The 22,353-nt window shown below is 46.5% G+C and overlaps 1 protein-coding gene across 1 annotated transcript in view; it reads left to right on the top strand.

Annotated features, from left to right (window-relative positions):
* The window catches only part of FANCM (FA complementation group M), a 70,164-nt gene that overhangs the window by 679 nt on the left and 47,132 nt on the right, over positions 1-22,353 (top strand). Inside the window, exons 2-4 of the mRNA XM_054971715.1 lie at positions 1,929-2,101; positions 4,220-4,297; positions 5,675-5,833. Of these exons, the coding sequence (XP_054827690.1) occupies positions 1,929-2,101; positions 4,220-4,297; positions 5,675-5,833 (410 nt within the window). The remainder of the gene's footprint in view (positions 1-1,928; positions 2,102-4,219; positions 4,298-5,674; positions 5,834-22,353) is intronic.

The raw sequence follows: 22,353 nt of genomic DNA, 5'->3' as shown, positions 1-22,353 counted from the left end.
TGCCCTGCTGAGCACATAAGCCATTTCCTCTAGCCCTGGTGATCACTTATAATTCCGGTTGATCTCCAGCTCTGGTTGGTATCCACAACAGCAATGCATATTTGAAGTGTAAAGCTACGCCCTGCTGAGCTCATAAGCCTGGATCCTGGACTTCCACCTCTGAAGCCAAAGCTTGGGGAGGGGGCCCCTCAGCGGGATATAATGCCGCCCTCTCAAAGGAGCCGTTTCCTCCAGCCCTGGCGATCACTTGTAATTCTAGGATATCTCCAGCCACCACCTAGAGGTTAAAGGTCAACTGCTGTGATAATCTAACTACTACTACAATTTAATTAGTATTCTCTAATCCAGAGCCTGGGTGGGGGCTTATGTTTGTTCATAACTTGTCTCTATATGACTCTTGTAATTAATTTGGATATTGGCTTGAATTGTATTAGTTAGGCTGTGATGGTGTGTTCCTTTGTTGATTGGTTATTACCATAACTCTTTCTTGAGCTGCTACCACCTGAAGGTTGGCAACTCTACTGCACATAGAAATCCACTGCTGTTGATGGGCTGTTCAGTAAGTGCAGTGTGAAGTAGTGGTTAGAGGGTCTGGGAGCTCTGAGTTGGAATACCCACCCTTCTCTGGAAGCTTGCTGAGCCACTCACACACACTCAGCCTAGCCTACCTCACAGGGTTGTCATGTGGAGAAAATGCAGGAGAGGAGAATGACGGGAGCTGCTTTGACTTCCTGTGGCAGGGGATGTAGGTGTGTATGTGATACCAACTCACAATCACAAGGGGCTTTTAAGGCAAGTGAGAAGCAGAGGTGGTTGGCCAGTGCCTTTCTCTGCAGAGTCTTCCTTGGTGGTTGCCCGTCAAACACTGACCCTCCTTACCTTCCAAGATATGACGAGATTCAGCTATCCCTCCCTGAGAGACGGCATAAATACAGTAAATAAATACTTAGCTGCTGTGCACAGTAATTAAACTGTGGAATTTGCTGCTAGTAAAGGTGGTGACGGCTGGGAACATAAATAGCTTTGATGGGGGTTTAGAGAGATTCACAGAGGAGAGGCCCGTTGATGGCTAAGAGCCACGGTGGCTGAAGGGAGCCACCATAACCAGAGGCAGCAGCAGGGGCCTCTCTACCCTGTTTGTTTAGCCTTCCAGGGCTACTGGTTGGCAGCTGCATAAAACAGGATGCTAAACTAGGTGGACTACTGATCTAATCTAGCAGGCTATTATGTTCTTAAATCTAACAGTGTGAGAGGGTGGGTGGGTGGGATTTTCGGCATACCCATGTACCACCTCTCAGGTAACAAAGTGACCTGGAGCCATCTCTTTACTTGAGTGCGTGGGTTGTTTGGTCTGATCAGAGGCATTCCTTATGATCATTGCCCCTCTGCCCCCAATTATTTTGTCCATAAAGGTCAAAACCAGTTGTTGGAAACAGACTGAGAGGCAGCCATTGAAGATCATACCATTTTGGAGAACGTGATCTGGAAGATGAGTCCCGGTTAATAATTTGGTTGCTGTGTTTTGGGCCAGCCAAAGTTTCCAAATACTCTTCAAAAGCAGCTCTAAATAGCGGGTTTATGTTAAGCTAGCCTGGTTGTAACCAAGACATATACGACATTAGCCAGGTTAGCACAGCAGCTGCACCCGTCCCCCGCAAGTCTTTGTTCACTGTGAAATTCTCATAACAACACATAACATTCTCTTTCTGCCTCCAACATCTGCACCTTTCTACCCTTAAATGGATAAGAGAAGTCCTAACTATGTCACTTGTCTTTCGTTGTCTGTCCCAGGGCTCTTTTTACTTCAAATATGCTATTTGACTAGCAATAGAGAGGCATTTCAGTGTTTAAAGGAATAATTTTGGAACCCGGCCTGTTTATGAATGACTATCTAAATGAAGCTGCCCTGATATTTGTTTCTATTCCAGGAGGTACCCAAGTTGTCGACCGGAAAGAAATATGGCAGAACAGGAGGGTCTTCTTTCTTACTCCTCAAATAATGATTAATGATCTTTCCCGTGGAATATGCCCTGCAGCAGAAGTCAAGTGTCTGGTTATTGATGAGGCCCACAAAGCACTTGGAAATCATGCCTATTGTCAGGTACTAGGAGCTATGCAGAACTTACTCTATGTCTTTGTGGCATTTAAGAGATCTTTTTCTTTCTCACGTTCCTGATTTCATTAAGTTAATCTTCTATTTTCTATGACTTCAGCCCAGTAATCACTTCTCTAGAATAAGAGAAAAAAACAGTGAGAGAAAGATGCTAGGTCTCCATTGCGCGCCACTAGATGGCTTTAGATCAAGATGGGTAGCCGTGTCTGTCTGTCGGTAGCAGTAGGAAAGAGCAAGAGTCCAGGAGCACCTGTGAGACTCACAAAATTAGTGGAAGGGTAAGAGCTTTCCTGAGCCACAGCTCACTTCTTCAGATACAGCTAGAATGTGAGTCCATCTGTCCTGATATCTTGGAGAGTGGAGTGATTACAAAAGCCGAATATAATAGACGGTGAATGACAATGGCAGACATGATTGATTTGGGAGGGGTAGTGCGTGTGGAGAATTCAGCATTGGTAATGAGACAGGATGGTTTTGAGTGAGTGCTAGGCAGAAAGCTGGTTAGAAAAGAGTCCAGTAGCACCTTTAAGACTAACCAACTTTACTGTAGCGTAAGCTTTCGAGAATCACAGTTCTCTTCGTCAGATGCATCTGACGAAGAGAACTGTGATTCTCAAAAGCTTATGCTACAGTAAAGTTTGTTAGTCTTAGAGGTGCTACTGGGCTCTTTTCTATTTTGCTACTACAGACTAACATGGCTAACTCCTCTAGAAAGCTGGTTGATACTGATCTTAGCCAGTTTGGTATAGTGGTCAAGAGTGGCAGGACTCTAATCTGAAGAACTGGGTTTGATTCCTCACTCCTCCGCTTGAAGCCAGCCGGGTGACCTTGGGTCTGTCACCACTCTTTCGAGTTCTCTCAACCTCACGCACCTCACATGGGGCTTGTTGAGGGGATAATAATGAGACACTTTGTAAACCTCTCTGACTGGTTGTTAAGTTGTCCTGAAGGGCGGTATATAAATCAAATGTTGTTGTTGCTGTTATTATTATTAAAAGTAACTCCCCCCCCCCAAACTGAATGTCATGCAAGAACGTGTTTACAAAACTTCCGTGAACAGCTGCTTACCTATTTTTGAACTGCAGCAGGATCAGGTTCAGCTTATTTTCCTGATATATCTTTGTCCTTCTTGTAAGGGCCTTGGAGAGCCCATAGCTTGATAGTAAATGCACAATTATATCCATATTATCCAACCTTTAGGGAGCTCAAGAGACCATATATTTACCCAATCTATCCTTCCAGCATCCTTGTAATGTTACGGTAGGCTGAGAATTGATCTCTTAGAAAGCTCTGTTACTGAGAGCTAAACTACATGAGACGAATTACATGAGGACACTCGTGTGAAAGGAGTCGTAATGTTAGCCAGGAATCTGAGTTGTAAAAGTTTTTAAAGGCTTTGTCAATTTCCCCTCTCCATAGAGCCAGCACATATTGCTCCTCAGAAGGTTTATTTCCTCTTCACCTCAGGAAGGCTCTGTCAGTTTCACCTCCCCTTCTAGGAAGTGAAGAGGAAATAAAGAACCCTCTGAGGAGCAATCTTTGTGGTTCTGTAGAGAAGGGAAATTGATAGAGCCTTCTGATCTGTCTTTTAAAACTCAGCTTCCTGGCTAATATTGTGACTCCCTTCACGTGTGCATCCTCATGTAGTTTACCTCTTGCTGTTTAGCTCTGTGTGTGTGTATGGCCGCAAGTCTCCCCACTGTAAGTCCTGCATTTGAATCACTTTTTCCTGAATAAGGTGCGAGTGGCAGGCCTTGATGTCTTCAGTTGAAAAGGCTTTGGGCAGCGGAGCTGAGGGAAAGCTCTCTTTCAGGCCCCAGGGACCTTATGCTGGAATTCACAGTACGGGGCTACGTGGATGACTGTATAAAGCATCTTCATGCTTTTCAAGCACTATTTATTTAATTGTGCATGCATATTGTTTATAGTTTGGCATCCTGTACATTCTTATTCATGTTTCACCCAGCTTTTATTGGGATCCTAATCAAGATCTGTGTTGCTTCTGTATTGATAAAGTGACTGCCTTGCTGAGTTATGCTTTTTGTTAGAACTTTGGAGAGAGGTACAGTCACCTTTGGTGATGAAATGCACATTTCTTTCCTTTAGGTTGTGAAAGAATTATGCAAATATACCCAACAGTTCCGTGTTCTGGCTCTAACTGCCACCCCTGGAAATGACACAAAGGTAAACCGAGCCCTGTTATGCAGAGAACCCTTTTGCAGCGAACCTGTTCCCAGGGGTTTTATGTTGAGATCTAGATACAGACAACATTTCGGAAGAGATTCCTGTGGAATTACACGTGGGTCACCATGTACGAGTGGCTGCTCATACTCTAATCCAAACTGCTGTTGCCTTCTAGTGTACCTGGCAAAGATATTTCAGCTGCCTCTGAAACCTTTTCGCAAGGCACTGTTCCTTCTAGAGTGTGCCCTTGTGCTACACTGTACCCCCTCCCTTAGATCACAACTTGTCCAAATGCTACCACACCCAGTGACTGGTACCATTTCTATGTGCAGTACATAGAAACCCTATGTGAGATGGGCCCAGCATTCACTATCAAGTCCAGTGTGGCTTTGTGTATGCGGTTCTTAAGAATTGTTTAAGTGAATGTCAGTACCTATAAACTAGGCTAGTTAGAGCTGGTCTCTTTTCCTCCTCCTGCTGCACCCCATACCAATAATTTATTCTAAATGGACCTATTTTCAGTAGCGTGTGGGCAGAAAGCTCTGCGTGGCTTGGACTAGCATCACTGAAGGCCCAGCATCCTTGTTTACGAACCTGCCCAACCACTAGGGTTATCTTCCAAGCCCTGCTTTGGATGTCCTTGCCCTCTGAGATTAGGCAGGTGGCAACCCAAGAGAGGGCCGCCTTGGTCATGGCCCCGAAACTTTGGAACTCTGTCCCCAGAGTCCCTCTGGCTGTCCCCTTCTGTTGGCTTCTTTTGTCAGTGTGAATACTCCCCCCCCTTTTTTGGTATTCCCTTAGTGATTCTTCTTTCCTACCCTATATTTCTAGTTGTTTTTAATCTGTTTTTATCTGTGGATTTAAGAATGTGTACTTGTTTGGTTTTAATGGTTTTTAAGGATGTGCTTTAATTGTATATGTTTTTAATCTCTTAGCCACATTGGTGGCCCTGATTACAGTAGAAAGGCAGGATATAATTTTGTAAGATTCTTTGGGGGAAAAATACAAAGATAGGTGTTGGCTGAACTGCAGCCCCGCTATGGTGATTACTTTAGCAGAATGGCAAATAGACAGAGCTGCGCATCAGGACAGACCTTGCTTTACATCTGGCCAGTTGGCCTTTGAGAAGCTGCTCTCTCCAGCTCAGTTCCCCCCACCCCACGCCCATTACGGTTGCATTCTGTGCCACCGTCTCCCTGTGTGAGGAGTCCATTAGCAGAATGGATTCATGATATCCAACGCAAAGTGTAGTGGAGCAGTGGAAATACTACACAAATGCTAAGCGTTATTGTGGTTTCAGAGGTGTCTGATTTTAGTGTACTAAGATTGCCTTTAAAAATGCAAGTAGATGGTAACTAATGTGCCATGTCTTCATAGGCTGTGCAGCAAGTTATTTCCAACCTGTTGATTTCACACATCGAACTCTATTCTGAAGATTCCCCTGATATTCGGCCTTATTCCTATGAGCGGCTGGTTGAAAAATGTGTTGTTCCACTTGGGAAAGAATTGTCTGAAATGCGGAGTGCCTACATCCGGGTAAGTTGGCCAAATGCTTTCAAGAGACTGAGAACGGTGATAGGTAGTAGTAGTATAAGAAAGGGAAAATATCCAGCAAAGGGCTGGACCTCTTGCATTCATTCCTTTGTGTATCTTTTTGGTAAAGAAGCTCTTCTGATCTAGCTTGTGACAAAAAATCTCCAGTTTGCTTTTGCAACAGCTTTCGGTTTTGGACTTGTTTTGAATCTTGCCAAAATGAATGTTTGGAGTGAAGCAAAGTTTGCTCTTTTGTAAGCAAAACTGAACTTGGTACCTTAAAGCCTGACAGACCGACTGAAGCATCAACTTCCACAGGCTAGAGTGCAATTCACCAGATGCATTAAATGGGTTCGCGGTCACCGTGTTACTGCTGGCTGATAATCACTTCAGTCATTTAGCTCACAGAAGTTTGTGCTTTATTAAGTTGGTCTTAAGTTGGTTGTTGTATATTTGATTAAAGCAGTGCTCCTTTTCCTAATACTGTAATACTTTCAGATTTCGCAGGGCATTGAAGAGAACAGCACACACTATCCTTATTAGACTTGTTTTGGTCTGTGGTAACACACACACACACACACACACAAATCCCTGTTTGCATAATTGTGTTCAGGACATTGAGCTTAGCCCATGATGGTGTGATACAGATGTGTTTCAGGCCAGCAAGTTGCCTTCTGCAGCATGGGACTTCATTTGCATTCATGGCTGTTGGCATGCTGCTTTGAGGATCTGTACATGGGGAGATAGTCAAGTGTCATTTTGGCTGTGTGAATGGTTGCATAAAGGATCTCTACACTTCTGACCCCGAATGGAGACCAAGTGCCCTTTGACATGTTGGCATTCTGGCTGACAGGTGCTGTAGGCCCATAACTTGGCCCTGCGTGACCCCAGGGGCAGGGCTGGTAGAAGCAGCTGGGGGTATCCTTCGCTGCATGGTCCATGCCCCTTAGCACTTCTCTTTGACTTGGCAACTCCCGTTGTCCCTTGATGTATATGCTGTCCGTGCCTTGTAGCTGAGATTATGGTAGCCATTCTGTTTGTTGATTGTCGGATTTGTTTTATATTCTCCCTTTCTGAAGATCGTGCCCCCTTACCTCAGAATAATTTCACTGCTTGTTGACCTACCAGCCTGCATATGAACAAGATCTTGATGAGCAACATCAATTTAAAGAACAATTAGCTTGTAATATTTAAGGGGCGGTATGCTAGTACGCAGTATTAATGTCCAAGCAGAACTTTGTTTCTTTTCTAGGCTTTGTGCAGGTTGAATGTTTTAGGAATGCTCTCAGGCTGCTGTTCCAGGAAGGAAAATAGCAGAGAGTCCAGTAGCACCTTTAAGACTAACCAACTTTATTGTAGCATAAGCTTGCGAGAACCACAGTTCCCTTTGTCAGATGCATCTGACGAAGAGAGCCGTGGTTCTCGAAAGCTTCTGCTACAATAAAGTTGGTTAGTCTTAAAGGTGCTACTGGACTCTCTGCTATTTTGCTACCGTAGACTAACATGGCTGACTCCTCTGGATCTGCGTTCCTAGAAGGGAGAGTTTACTCTCCCCTCAGATTTTATGAGATGGGCAGGATCTGGGAAGGCGAAGCCGTGTTTATAATAGGATGCATATGCAGGAGCTGGAGGCAGTTTGAGGCATTAGAACCATATACAGAAGACAGTCATTTGGAAAACAATTTTATTTTAAACGAGTATATTTTGTCTCTCAGACTGGAAACTAGTTCTCTGGGTGGCTTGCAATAAAAAATAAAATGCAATACAATTACGAATGTATTAAAATAGAGATACAATCAAGCACAGAACACACACAGCATTAAATGGCTAAAACATTAAAATTAAAAGCAGTAAACACTGAACAAGATTAAAATAAATAGGCAGCTACAGATAAAACTTTAACAATGGAGGTAGAGGAAGAAGCACCACCAAAGGCTGGGAGAAACCGGCTTTCGCTTGGTGCCCATCAGTCAACAAACATGGTCTTTCTCAGCGGCTGCCGCCTGAGGTCATTGGCCTGGAGATGCCAAAGGTTGAGCCTGGCACCTTCTGAATGCAAAGCAGATGCTCCGTCTCTGAGCCACGGCCTCTCCCTCCTCCTGGTGCATCCCATTTTTGCATTGTCTTGACATGGAGAAAAGTACTAGAAATCTTAAACTAGCCATACGAAACTTAAGTAGCAATCTGAAGATCTGATTTTGTTAGCTGGCGATAAAACACCTCAAATTCTCCTCCTTATGGCTGAAGGAATGGGGCTGGTTGCAGAACATGACGTTCCTGCAATGGTTCAATTGCACCACTTAAGCGTGTCAATCAATTCAGCTACTTCGTAGCTTATAAGCAGCCAGCTACGGCCTCTCAAGAAACCATATTTCGTTCTGTCGAATGGCAGCTGCTGGATTGGTGTATCCTGCAACTATGAAAGTGTCTTGCAAGCATAACTCGGGACTTTCGAGAAGTTCTGCCAGCAGATTTATCTCTCTTGCAATTGAATCTTCATTTGCGACTCCTCTGAAGCCCCTGTTAACATATCTTGCTTTAGAGTTACAGTGTCCAAAGAGTCAGTGCTATGATAAATAGCTTTGTTCCGGTAGTCACAGTAACAGTGCGCTCCTAAGCAGAATTATACTTTTCTAAGCACAATGATTTCAATGGGCTTAGAATGCCATAACTCTCCTTATGGTTACCTTGTAAGTAAGGCATTTCCATTTTACAGATGGACAGTAAGGAAAAACTAATCGACCTAAATCTCCCCAGGGCCAAGCCGTATCTCATCCTTTTTACCCCGTTGACCCCACTGGTAACAAAAATGAATGCAGGAGTTGCCATAAACTATGAGAATAGTTGGCCATCTCATTTAAGGGGCAATTGTAGCAAAATATGTTATATACAGTTATTAATAGGGTGCATGAAGAGCTTTCTTGCCGGAAACTTTGCATTAAGAAATTGGGACATGTTTGAGATCTCTGCAATGACAATCGAGGTTTCACTAGACATTGGCCCCATTTCAAGTCTATATCTGAAAGCGTAAGGGCTAGAAACTTTTATCTTTAATAACCAGAGGGAGAAGCTGAGACTTTTAGGTTGCTGGATCTTGCATGCACCATTAAACCCTATGCTGAATTGGCCTTGTGTTCTTTACTGATGCAAAAATACTGCACAGCCAAGCCAGTTTGGTGTAGTGGTTAAGAGCAGCGGGACTCTTAATCTGGAGAGCCAGGTTTGATTCCACAATCCTCCACTGGAGGCTAGCTGGGTGACCTTGGGTAAGTCACAGCTCTCTTAGAGCTCTCTCAGCCCCACCCACCTCACAGGGTGTTTAGTTGTGGGGATAATAATAACATACTTTGTAAACCGCTCTGTGTGGGTGTTAAGTCATCCTGAAGGGCGGTATATAAATCGAATGTTATTACTATTATAGATGCGGCACAATGATGCAGAGAGGGAAGCAAATAGGAATTGTATTGTCGAAGGCTTTCACGGCTGGAGAACGATGGTTGTTGTGGGTTTTCCGGGCTGTATTGCCGTGGTCTTGGCATTGTAGTTCCTGACGTTTCGCCAGCAGCTGTGGCTGGCATCTTCAGAGGTGTAGCACCAAAAGACAGAGATCTCTCAGTGTCACAGGGAGACACACAGTGTCACTGTGACACTGAGAGATCTCTGTCTTTTGGTGCTACACCTCTGAAGATGCCAGCCAAAGCTGCTGGCGAAACGTCAGGAACTACAATGCCAAGACCACGGCAATACAGCCCGGAAAACCCACAACAACCAAATAGGAATTACCACTCAGAAGAAATTTGGGAAGAGATTTCTAGGCATACCACGTCTGAAATATATACCCAAGACAAGCAGAGTGTCTAGTCAGGACTAAAGCCTGCATTCATTGAAATATTTAGAAGTTGTACACCCCAAAGCCACTAAACTTCATATGTTAACTTGTAATTTGTTCTCATTTCCACTTACTGCCTGAAATGTGTCTCCTAAGATGAAGCTGTGTTTTCTGAACCTATGTGGTTCATTCATAGTACTCCAAATTAGGCCACACGACAGCTGTAATGCCTTCATACAGAGCTATGGTGCAGCCTCATTTGGAATACTGTGTGTCGTTCTAGTCACTGTATCTCAGACAGGGTAATGCAGAGCAGCAAGTAGGCCCACAGCTTGGCTCTGCATGACCGCAGCAGCAGGGCAGCTCGAGGCAGCTGAGCGTATCCTTTGCAGCAAGGAGTGTTGGAGTAAGCAGTATCCAGTGTACAAAAAAGAGGAGAAAAAGATCCTGCCAGGGCAGCCAGCTCTAGCTAGATAAGCCTGTAGGAGGAGTACCTGCTTTCAAAAAGGGGCTTTTCCTTTTCTGTCTTCAGAATGCTATTCTTACACCTTTTCTTCTATCAGCTAGCAAGCCAGCTAGCTTTCTTCTCCTTCCTATCCAGTTTATTAGTTTCATAAAGAAAGCTTTTGTTATTTTCAATCAGTTCTGTGTCCTGACTGCAACCAAGATGATTTAGGGGGTTGGAACACTGGAAAGTGTGGGACTTTTCAGTCTAGAAAAAAGATGGATAAGAGGAGCCGTGATAGAGATGTATAAGATTATGCCTGTGGTGGAAAAAGTGGATAGTAGGTGCTTTTTCTCTCTTTCCCATAATACTAGAACTCAGGAGCACCCAATGATGTTGGGAAATAGGTACAGGACAGACAAAAGGAAATGCTTTACTCAGTGGGGAATTAAACTGGAATTCATTGGCAGGCAAAGCAGTAAGGGCCATGAGCGTAGACGGCTTTAGGAGGGAATTAGACGGATCAATAGGGGAGAAGGCCATCAACAGCTACTAGCCCAGGTGGCTGGAGGGAGCCTCCTTGGAGCAGCAAACCTCTAAACCCCAGTGCTAGGAGGGCACCATCATAACGGGGGGGGGGGGCTCAGTCTCTATGACCTGCTTGTTTGCCTGTCCACCCATGACAATTAGTTCATAGAGTCAGAAGGTTGGAAAGGACCTCTAGGGTCTTCTAGTCCAACCCCCTGCACAATGCAGTCCAACCCCCCCCTCCCAGTGACCTTTACTGCATGCCCAGAAGATGGCAAAACACCTACAGGATCTCTAGCCAAACTGGCCTGGGGAAAATTGCTTCCTGACCCCAAAGTGGCGATGGGGGCATGTAAGAAGAGGCCGCAAGAACTAAGCTCTGACATAACCCTTCCTCCCCTTTAACTTAATAGTTGGCCATTAAGTGAAAGAGGATGTTGGACTAGATGGACCACTGGCCTGATCCAGCAGGCTCTCCTTACATTTTTATAAAATAGAATCATAGAATCATAGAGTTGGAAGGGGCCATACAGACCATCTAGTCCAACCCCCTGCCCAGTGCAGGATCAGCCTAAAGCATCTCTGACAAAGATTCATCCAGCCTCTTCTTGAAAACTGCCAGTGAAGGGGAGCTCACCACCTCCCTAGGCAGCTGATTCCACTTTTGAACTACTCTGACTGTGAAAAAGTTTTTCCTAATATCCTAAAATTCCTAAAATTAAGCTGTTTATCAGTGAAATCACCATGGAATGCCCGCAGTTTTAAAAAGGGCCTAGGTGATGGAAAGGCAGGAGAGAAGAGAACATAGAATCTAATTTTGATCATCTTTAATTCTTTGTTGTTTATAATGCTTGGACACCCAACAAAAGCTAATACAGAAAATGAGGTATTTAGATGGAAGGCTGTGCTTTGAATGCCCCCATGCTCAGTATATGTCAGAGGGAAGGAGTATTTACAGGGCCGGAGCGCTCCGGCTTCCACGTAACCAACCCTAGTGTTCAGTCTGTCGGAGAGCTCTGATCTGGGCCACTTCTTACCTGGCATAAACCATGGCTGGAGGCCACTCTTCAATGACGATGTCCCGGTCATACGGCTCCGGTGGCTGATCTTGCAGGCCTCCTGGAAGGTAGTAGGCCACTGTCACAAATCCTATGATGTCTGATGCAGTTTCACTGGTGTGAATTATGGTCACAATGGGAATAGTCATCCCCAAGTACAGCCCTAAGGAAAATATGCTGTCATTAGTGGTTTATTGCTATTGTGGGTTAGTTGCAGTGGTGTTAATAAACAACTTTTAATAGAACTCTGCAGGCTTGCTGAACTCGTTTGTTGTATCTTCAAGAATTGGTCAATGCTAAATGGGTTCAGATCACCAAGTAAAAACCCAGCATTTTGAAACCCTTCTCTTGTGGCATATTCTTCTGAGCTTGCCGGAGGATAGGGCACCAAATTAAAGCTGAAGTATTGAGGTTTAAGGTTACTTCCATTATTTTAGAAAAAGTTGCATTTAGAACTGATCTGTTTCAGTAGCAGTAATTACAATTCCCCAAGCTGCACAGCCCAGGATAGCTTGCTCTCATCAGATCTTGGAAGCTAAGCAGGGTGTCATAGCCCAGTCTGAGAGTGAGGTCTCCTCTGGAGGAGAGGAGCCTCGTGTAGCCAGCCAGGAGTCTCCTCAGGAGAAGAAGAGTTCTGTGTAGCCAGCCCTAGCCCTGACTCAGCAGAAGCCAGCAATCAGGAGCAGCAGCTGCTGGCTGATCAAGGCTCACAGCTAGCAGCTGAGACACCAGCACCCTCTAGCCCCAATACCACAGGGGAAGCTCAGCCAGGAACTTCCACAGGGGAGGCTCAGGCAGGGACTGCCAGCACCACAGGGGAAGCCCAGCCAGGGGCTTCCACCCCCCCAGGCTCACCCACACCTAGAGAGCGCCGCAGGCAGCGCCAGAGACTGGAACTGCAGGAGAGATGGCGCAGTGCTCGTCTCCTGAGCCAACGCCAGCTGCTGGAGAGCGACGATGAGTAGCATCAGGATGGAGCCCCAGCAGCTAGCTGAAAACCACGCTTGGCAATAAAAGCCAGTCAGGAGCAACTGCCAGGCGTGGAAGCAACGTGTCAACTACCTGCAACCACTCCCTGGTACCTTGTGTCTTGCTCTTGCCTGCACCTTGATTTGATACCCTCGTGCTCTGACTTACGGACTGGACTTGGCTTGGCTTTTTGGATCCTGGAGGCAACCCTGGCATTAACCTTGTGCTCTGACTACGGACTGGACCTGGCTTGTGACTTTTGAACACCCCTTGGCTTCGTGCTAGTTCCTGGACTACCAGCTTGGGCGGGCCCAGCCCATGACACAGGGTCTGCCCTGGTTAGAACTTGATGGGAGACCCCCAAGGAAGTCCAGGATCACTCCACAGAGGCAGGCAATCGAAAAACCACCTCTGAATAGCTCTTGCCTTGAAAACTCTATTGGGGTCGCCGTAAGTTGGCTGCAATTTGACGGCACTTCCACCATTGGATGATTTTTTAAAAAACAACAAGGCAGTTACCTGAAGAATTCTGCTCACAAATGTATCTCAAAATCTTCATGAATCCCAGACACGCGCTCTGTTCGTACCGTTCGTTGTGCACTTTGACGCAAGCCCATTTGCCCTTTTCATAATAGCGTTTCTCATACAGCACTTTGCCGAACTGCAATTTTTTTAAAAAGCCTTAAAATTAATATGGTGGCGCTGCATTCAGTGCCAGGCAAACAACTGTCATGCAGTTCCACGTCTTGCTAGTTGGATAAAAGCTTAGTCTCAATCTCAGTTAGAGAATACGGTACGGTCTGAAACGCTAACCTTGATTTGTAACAAGAGAAATCCTATGTATTTTTTTGTAATATTTTGACTTCAAAGAGGTCCAGTGTTAATGGATTCTGCAGTCTTAAAATAATTTTCCTCCTCCACACTGAAGAAACCACCACTTCAAAATACTTAATTCAGAACTAGAATTACATGGGGTGGGGTGCAGTTGGACATTGCTGACCCAGTAAGATACCCAATTCCAGTATTACCACTGCCGATCATATCAGGATTTGAAACAAAATTCTGTACTTGCTTCTTAAGATGACTCGCCTGGAATAGGGTGAAGGTTCAAGACTATCTAAAGGACACTGTTCTAGCTCACACCCTCCGTGTGCGAGATCTAAAGTGAAACAGGGCAGAAATTGCTTTCCCCTCCTCTGTATCACCAGCATCAATGGCACCTTTTGGTCTAATCCTGTATACCCATAAAACAAGGCAAGTGCAAGAGTAAATATTCTCTGTGTGCTATTGGCTCGTGAGACTTTTAAAAATGGGTTTGCCTTCATAAAGTTTTCCTGCAAACATCTGCAGAAATTAAAAATACTATTAGAACTGGGACCCTTCCGCCATGTGTTGCTACTGCCTGCCTAAAATACGCAACTGCCTCTGAGCTATCTCCACCACCCTTATCCCCATTCACTCCTCCAGATGTTACTCATGCGTAAGCATCCACGTTCAGTGTATTTGCATGTTTTTCTGTATTTAATCAAAAATAGGAATAAAGGGAACTGCATTAGATTTTGATTTTAAAGACTTATGAGAACAGGTATAGTTGGTCACCGAACTAGACTAGAATAACCTTGGTTAGGGCAAAAGCAAAACCATGACAAGAACAGCTACCTTTAAAAATTCTCCTCTCTCTCCATTGCTTCTCATTTACAATTTGCAAATTGCAGTCTTGAAGTGCATTTTAATGAAGGAATTACCTTTTCCTTACGGTTTATCACAGTAAACGGAACACTTTCTCTCTCCTGAGAGTGGTTGTTTCTTGTCAGCTGCTGGATTGGTTGTGCCATATCTGTAAGATGACTATAAAACAGTTAAGATAATACAGGGGCAAGCGCACCTGATCTACGTAAGTGATAAACTCTCTTGGCTTGTCAGGGTAATGAAAAACAGACCCCAGTCTGTTAAAAGTTGATTTAAATGCCATTCAAGTCAATGAGACTTAAGCGAGACTGCATCCCGCACACTTTGGATGGCTGCTCAGTCGGAACTGGGAGAGAACTGCAGAAGTGCCCAGCGACGGTGGCTGAGCAAGGCTTTGAGACAACCTGGATTTCTGGTTTAGTTTTGTGCCATTGAACACAGCTAGAAGATGGGCTCTGCTCTCTTTAATCTCTTAGCTGCTCTGGAGTTGGGAGGAGGGCTGCTAAAAGCATGTCAAGCAAGATTCCTTGGCACAATCAGACAGATACTTATTTTTGCGGTTGATAACTGAATAGGAAATAAGGTATTGGCTGTAAGAAACCTGCCATTCGAAGGGGGTGGTTTTATGATAGAATGGTATGATTAATTCAGTGATGTGGGTGCACAGATAGCTTTGGGTTCTTTCCCAGATGGCTCTCTTCCCTGTAATGCCTTGGCCGGAGTAGAGGATTGTAAATGAGATTTTACAATTTTCCCTTGAGACCTTTAGATTGATCCTAATTAATTGCTGCACTCCCGCTGGACAGTTGCATGTAGGCATAATGAATCGACTCCTCTTGCTCTATACCAGAACTAGAAGATTAAACTGTGTAACAACCAGCTTGGCTTTGAAAAGAATGCCGGTTGTCATGAGTTTGGAATATTGTGGGGCCCTAAGCCCCAGAAAATCCCTGCAAAAGTTCCAGGTGGCATTTACGCCTAGAGATTCCAGGCAGGCAGGCGTAAGAATTTGATGCAGCCCTAACAAGAATTTTGTGGCACCTTAAAGACGAGCACATTTATTCTGGCATAAGCTTTTGTAAGCTGGAGCCCGCTTTGCCAGAGGCATGAAGACATCACAGAAGCAGTCTGTTTTCACAAATTATGACTTTAAACTAGAATTGTAGTGGTCAACTATTACTTGGAAGGTATTACTCCATCTCCTTCTGGGATAAAAAAGGGTTAGAGTACACACAGGTCTCAAGGTAGAGACCTTGTTCGTATGAGTTTTTATTGCAATACCTCTTCTTTAGTCTCAGGTATGCTGAAGTCTGCTTGCTTTTGTTTGGCTGGTCTTGCCTTTTGGGAGGAAGTGAACTTGAACTTTGTGGTCTTACACCAAGGGCTAGCGCCTTCTTCCTAGGAGACCCTGGGTGCCTATCATCTTAGAAAGCATCAGATATAGACCTGTGGTTTAATGGGCAGAACTACGTCCAGATGATGGTTCTAACCCCTTGTAGAGAAGTGAAGGCCCAGACATGTTTCCAAGCACTCTTTTCAGTTTTTCCAATGCAAACATTGGGAAATTTGGGAAAGCACTGGGGAAAAAAACCTCCTATAACTTTCCCTCCTTTTTTGGAATGAATGAAACACTTTAAGACAAGTTTTTACTCACTCAAAATGTACAGCATGAAAAGTTTCATTCTGTTGCATTAGCTAATAATTCCTGTGAATATTGTAAAGCTATATAGCATATTTTCTAGGATATGTTGTTTACATGTGAATAATTTTGGCAACAGTTAATATGCCCTAATCTATCTGACTGTAGTATTACAGTGTTTTCAGTGTAATAAAGTTTAATTGGATATCCAAGTATGCTGGTAGTCTTACCCATCGTGACTGGATAGGGCATTTTCTAACCAAATACACTTTTTTACTAGAAATCTCCACCTCTCAGTTGGCAAAAATTAATATATATTTGTGAAAGTAGCTCAGATTTAACAGTTTGCAGCACTCTGTCAAGTTAAGGAATATTTGCAGTTCTGCTTATACCAAACTAAAGCATTTGTATTTTTACATTCCATAAAAATGCTAATTGGTGCAGTTTTTATTTTATATGGGAACAGTTACCAACAATGTGTTCCGTGCTGTTAACACAGCCGAGCGTGTTTAGTTTTGATGGGAAAAGTTTTTTCCCCCCAAAGTGTCATTTTTTACCATTCAACTCCGCCCCCCTCTCCCCCATGACTTACAAATGTTCAGAAATGTCTCTAATTTCCTTGCAACTTGGTTTCTACAACTGTCAGTTTCGTTTGCCTTTGTCCAGCCGTCCCCCCTTCCCTTTGGCCTCTTCAGGGCCACCCTGTCCTAGCTGCCACTCCGCCTCCCCCCCCCCCACAGCTGCTGCTCCAGATACTCCTTAGTAAGCAAGGATGGGCCCCCTTAAGGATTGTGTGTGTGTGTGTGGGGGCTTTGCTGCTGCCCCACATCTATCCCACCCAGCAGCCCCTTCTTACTGGGGTACAAAGATGTGGGGATCTCCGTTCCTCCTCTTACCCGATGAAGAAGGAAGCTCTGACTCTCCTGCCCTGCAGGTAGTTTTAGGGGGGCGGCTGTGTCGGCCTGCAGCGGAGCAAGCCGGGCGGAGACCAGCGAGATGTTCGGGGCCTGAGCTCCCTTCATCAGATAGAAGTGGGGAAGGGACAAAGGGAGTCCTGATGGCCTGGAAGGCGCCCCTGGACTCCCGTCCTTTCCTTCTGCCCCGGCTCGGCCTCGACTGGCTTTTAGACCCCCCTCCCCTTCCAGAGCCCTCTGTGGGTGGAGGAGACTTTTCGGCTGGGCTCGGACCGGCAGAGCCGCAGGCGACCCTTCGCGGCGCCCCGCTCCGCAAGCATCGAGCCCTCCGAGCGGCCGGGGAGCCCGTTCCGGGGGAACCTCGTCCGCTGGCTCACCCGCCGGCACGTCCACGCGGTGGCCCCTGCCCACGCCCTGCCAGAAGCGCAGCAGGCGCCCCTGCCCGGCCTCCTCCTCCGCCGCCTCCTGGTCCTCGCCGGCGCTCTCCAGCTCCTCCGGGGTGATCGCCGCCTCGCCGCCGGCCCCGCTCAGCCGGCAGGCGCTCGGCTCCTCCTGCATCGCGGCTGGCCGGGGCTTCGCGATCCGCGCACCGGCGGCGCTTTATAGCCCTGGCCGGGGAGGGGGCCGCGGTGGGCAGGGCCGGAGGAGCGCTCTCGGCTTCCAGACATTGAACCCGGGATTTGTTTTTAATTAAGGGAGGGGGGCGGCAGCACACACAGATGAGGCTGTGCCAGTCTCTACTAGGGGTGTGCAAGCCAAAAATTTTCGGCTATAGCCGAAAGTAGAAAGCCGAAAGAAGATTCTCTATCGTTAAAGCCGAAAGCCGAAACAAGAATCTCTTTCGGCTTTCGACTTTCGGGATTCTTTCGGCATTATTTCGGCATTCTTTCGGCTTTTTTCTATGGGAAAATGCCTCCGTCTTCCCGGACGTCTGGGGGAGGCATTTTCCCACCGAATAAGCCCAAAATTGGTGGGGACCTTCCTCTAACCCTTCTCTAACAACCACCCAAGTTTCAGACAGATTGGACTTTGGGGGGCCATGTTATGGCCTCCCAAAGCAGGTCCCCCCATCCTCCCATAAGAAAGCGAAGGAGCAGCATATTGTTAGCATGCTGCTGCTCATCTTCATTATTTCCTATGGGGGAAAAATGAAGAGGCAGGCTTCCTTTGCCAGGGGTGGCATTTTGCATGCAAAATGCCCCCCAGCCCTCAGGGGCCCTTCTCCCACCCCTCCTCCCACCCCCACCAAGGCTCAGCCTGCTCCCACTTGGGGGGGCCATTTCATGGCCTCCCCAAGTAGGTGCTCTAATCTCTACCACTGACAGCTGGGGGAGGCTTGTGTTGCCAGGGGTGGCATTTTGCATGCAAAATGCCCCCCAACCCTCTGGGGCCCTTCTCCCACCCCTCCTCCCACCCCCCACCAAGGCTCAGCCTGCTCCCACTTGGGGGGGCATTTCATGGCCTCCCCAAGTAGGTGCTCTGCTCTCATCTCTACCACTGACAGCTGGGGGAGGCTTGTGTTGCCAGGGGTGGCATTTTGCATGCAAAATGCCCCCCAGCCCTCTGGGGCCCTTCTCCCACCCTTCCTCCCACCCCCCACCAAGGCTCAGACTGCTCCCACTTGGGGGGGCATTTCATGGCCTCCCCAAGTAGGTCCTCTCAGCCCCTAAAGTCCACCCCTTACAGCCCCACACAAACCCAATTCCCCCCCAGCTGCCACACACAGACCCAAATCCCCACATTAGCCCCTCACAGACCCAAATCCACCCCCACCTGCCCCACACCCATAACCCCAGGAACAGGCTGGCAAAGGCCAGCCCTCTCCCTTTGTTCCCTATGCTGGGAACTTCTAAACTCTCTTTCCCTGGGCAATTCTGCACAGCCCAGGGGTGCCACAATGGTGGGCACACTTCTGAGTGCCAGCTGGTCCCTGTGAAAGAGCACCTGAACCACAGACACCCTCCCTCAAATTCCCCCACCACCTACAGAGATGGCTGGCCAGCCAGCCCCATTGTTCCCTATGATGGGAACGAACTGCACAACAAAGAATAAAACAAGAACAACACAAAATAAAGTTTTAAAAAAATTATATTCTCCCTTCCAAAGTACAAGTAGGCAAAGCATTATGACACATTACACCAGCAGTCCCCCACACAGAAAAATTAAAACAAAACTCACTTAACATCAGAGAATCACAAAGCATGATTCCTGTCAAAAACACTTTATTTCTTGAACAGCTTTAGGTTACACAGCAGGGGGGAACACCAAAGGGCATGGCAGCACTATCTTACACAAAAATAACACAACTCACTTCACATTAAAGAATCACCCAAAAAATTGCTGTCAAAAGCACTTTATTTCTGTAACTGCTTTAGGTTACACAGTAGGAAGGCACCACAGAGCAGGAAAGCAGTGTACTACACAAAAATAACACAACTCACTTCACATCAGAGAATCACACAAACACAATTGCTGTCAAAAACGGTGAAGTGGGTTGTATTATTTTTTGTAGTACATTGCTATCATGCCCTGTTGTGCCCTCCTACTGTGTAACCTAAAGCTGTTCAAGAAATAAAGTGTTTTTGCCAGGAATTGTGTTTTTGTGATTCTCTGATGTTAAGTGAGTTGTGTTATTTTTGTGTAAGATAGTGCTGCCATGCCCTTTGGTGTTCCCCCCTGCTGTGTAACCTAAAGCTGTTCAAGAAATAAAGTGTTTTTGACAGGAATTGTGCTTTGTGATTCTCTGATGTTAAGTAAGTTGTGTTATTTTTGTGTAAGATAGTGCTGCCATGCCCTTTGGTGTTCCCCCCTGCTGTGTAACCTAAAGCTGTTCAAGAAATAAAGTGTTTTTGACAGGAATCATGCTTTGTGATTCTCTGATGTTAAGTGAGTTTTGTTTTAATTTTTCTGTGTGGGGGACTGCTGGTGTAATGTGTCATAATGCTTTGCCTACTTGTACTTTGGAAGGGAGAATATAATTTTTTAAAAACTTTATTTTGTGTTGTTCTTGTTTTATTCTTTGTTGTGCAGTTGGTTCCCATCATAGGGAACAATGGGGCTGGCTGGCCAGCCATCTCTGTAGGTGGTGGGGGAATTTGAGGGAGGGTGTCTGTGGTTCAGGTGCTCTTTCACAGGGACCAGCTGGCACTCAGAAGTGTGCCCACCATTGTGGCACCCCTGGGCTGTGCAGAATTGCCCATGGAAAGAGAGTTTAGAAGTTCCCAGCATAGGGAACAAAGGGAGAGGGCTGGCCTTTGCCAGCCTGTTCCTGGGGTTATGGGTGTGGGGCAGGTGGGGGTGGATTTGGGTCTGTGAGGGGCTAATGTGGGGATTTGGGTCTGTGTGTGGCAGCTGGGGGGGAATTGGGTTTGTGTGGGGCTGTAAGGGGTGGACTTTAGGGGCTGAGTGGACCTACTTGGGGAGGCCATGAAATGCCCCCCCAAGTGGGAGCAGTCTGAGCCTTGGTGGGGGGTGGGAGGAAGGGTGGAAGAAGGGCCCCAGAGGGCTGGCAACACAAGCCTCCCCCAGCTGTCAGTGGTAGAGATGAGAGCAGAGCACCTACTTGGGGAGGCCATGAAATGCCCCCCCAAGTGGGAGCAGGCTGAGCCTTGGTGGGGGGTGGGAGGAGGGGTGGGAGAAGGGCCCCAGAGGGTTGGGGGGCATTTTGCATGCAAAATGCCACCCCTGGCAACACAAGCCTCCCCCAGCTGTCAGTAGTAGAGATTAGAGCACCTACTTGGGGAGGCCATGAAATGCCCCCCCCCAAGTGGGAGCAGGCTGAGCCTTGGTGGGGGGTGGGAGGAGGGGTGGGAGAAGGGCCCCTGAGGGTGAGGGGGCATTTTGCATGCAAAATGCCACCCCTGGCAAAGGAAGCCTGCCTCTTCATTTTTCCCCCATAGGAAATAATGAAGAAGATGAGCAGCAGCATGCTAACAATATGCTGCTCCTTCGCTTTCTTATGGGAGGATGGGGGGACCTGCTTTGGGGGGCCATAACATGGCCCCCCAAAGTCCAATCTGTCTGAAACTTGGGTGGTTGTTAGAGAAGGGTTAGAGGAAGGTCCCCACCAATTTTGGGCTTATTCGGTGGGAAAATGCCTCCCCCAGACGTCTGGGAAGACGGAGGCATTTTCCCATTGAAAAGCCGAAAGAAAGCCGAAAGAATCCCGAAACGTTTCGGCTTTTTTCTTTCGGCTACCCGAAACGTTTCGGCATTCCCCGAAACGTTTCGGCATTCCCCGAAAGAAGCCGAAACACTTTTGTTTCGGCATTCTTTCGGCATTCTGAATGCCGAAACGCACATCCCTAGTCTCTACCAATTCCCTCCTGCCTGGCAGATCTCCACCAGGCTGCTGCTGAGGGCACACTCTGTCTCTGCGGGTTGGCACACACAGAGATCAGGAAGGAAGAGCCCTGGAAAAGGTGCTGGCATCTTGAGTACTGCTCCGACTTGGCTAGCCCAGGTGAGCTTGATCTCAGCAGATCCCAGGAGCTAAGCAGGGTCGGCCTTGGTTAGTAACCGAGTAGGAGACCTCCAAGGCAATGGCACGCCACCTCGGTTAGTCTCTTGCCATGAAAACCCCACCAGGAGTCACCGTAAGTCAGCTATGACTTGATGGCACTCTCCACCACCACACCTGGAGTACTATCACAAAAAACGCCCTGCATTTATATTTAACAGTTTAAGTAGGATTTTGCATCTTAAACAGTTAATGCTTCCAGACAGCAATGAAATCAGTCATAAAGTTGTAGAATTTCTGAAGCAACAGAAAAATAAAAGAGGTCCATCACAACTAGTAAACAACCTCTGAAATGAGAGCGGAAAATCTTTATCCAGAGACCTGAAGGACAGCGAGCCTGAAGTCTATCATCCCATGGGAGGAAGCTGTAGAGGATGCGTCAACTGACCACTTTCAGATGGTGGTTGTGCCTCAGAAAGCAATGTAAACACAGTAGCACCCATGGGTGGACAGACACTTCTATGGGAATAGGCACTCCGGTGTCCTGTTCCCCAAACTTAGTCTAAGCAGTAAGAGCTTGCACTCAGATTTGTCCCCAGAAGTGGGCTGGTAATCAATGACATAAAAATGTGCCTGGTTTCAAGTAGCAGGAGAATAATGGTTATGTATATGTTTTTAAAAGTATATTTTTACTGCTGAAGTAACCAGTGTCGTGCGTACAAAGAAGAGAAAAAGATCCTGCAGGGTGCAGCATGCTGTAACTAGACAGGACTTTTAAAAGGGGGTTTCCCTTGTCCGTACACAAAATACCATTCTTCGGCTTTTCTTCTAGCTATCTGTGTACACATGAACTCTCTAGCACTTTCTCAACCAGCAAAGGAGTTAGCTGTGTTAGTCTGTAGTAGCAAAATCAAAAAGAGTCCAGTAGCACCTTTAAGACTAACCAACTTTACTGTAGCATTAAGCTTTCAAGAATCACAGTTCTCTTCGTCA

This window comes from Eublepharis macularius, chromosome 2 (genome assembly GCF_028583425.1).
Source record: "Eublepharis macularius isolate TG4126 chromosome 2, MPM_Emac_v1.0, whole genome shotgun sequence".
NCBI classification, from domain to species: Eukaryota; Metazoa; Chordata; class Lepidosauria; order Squamata; family Eublepharidae; genus Eublepharis; species Eublepharis macularius.
This window is presented reverse-complemented; position numbering and strand designations above follow the sequence as displayed.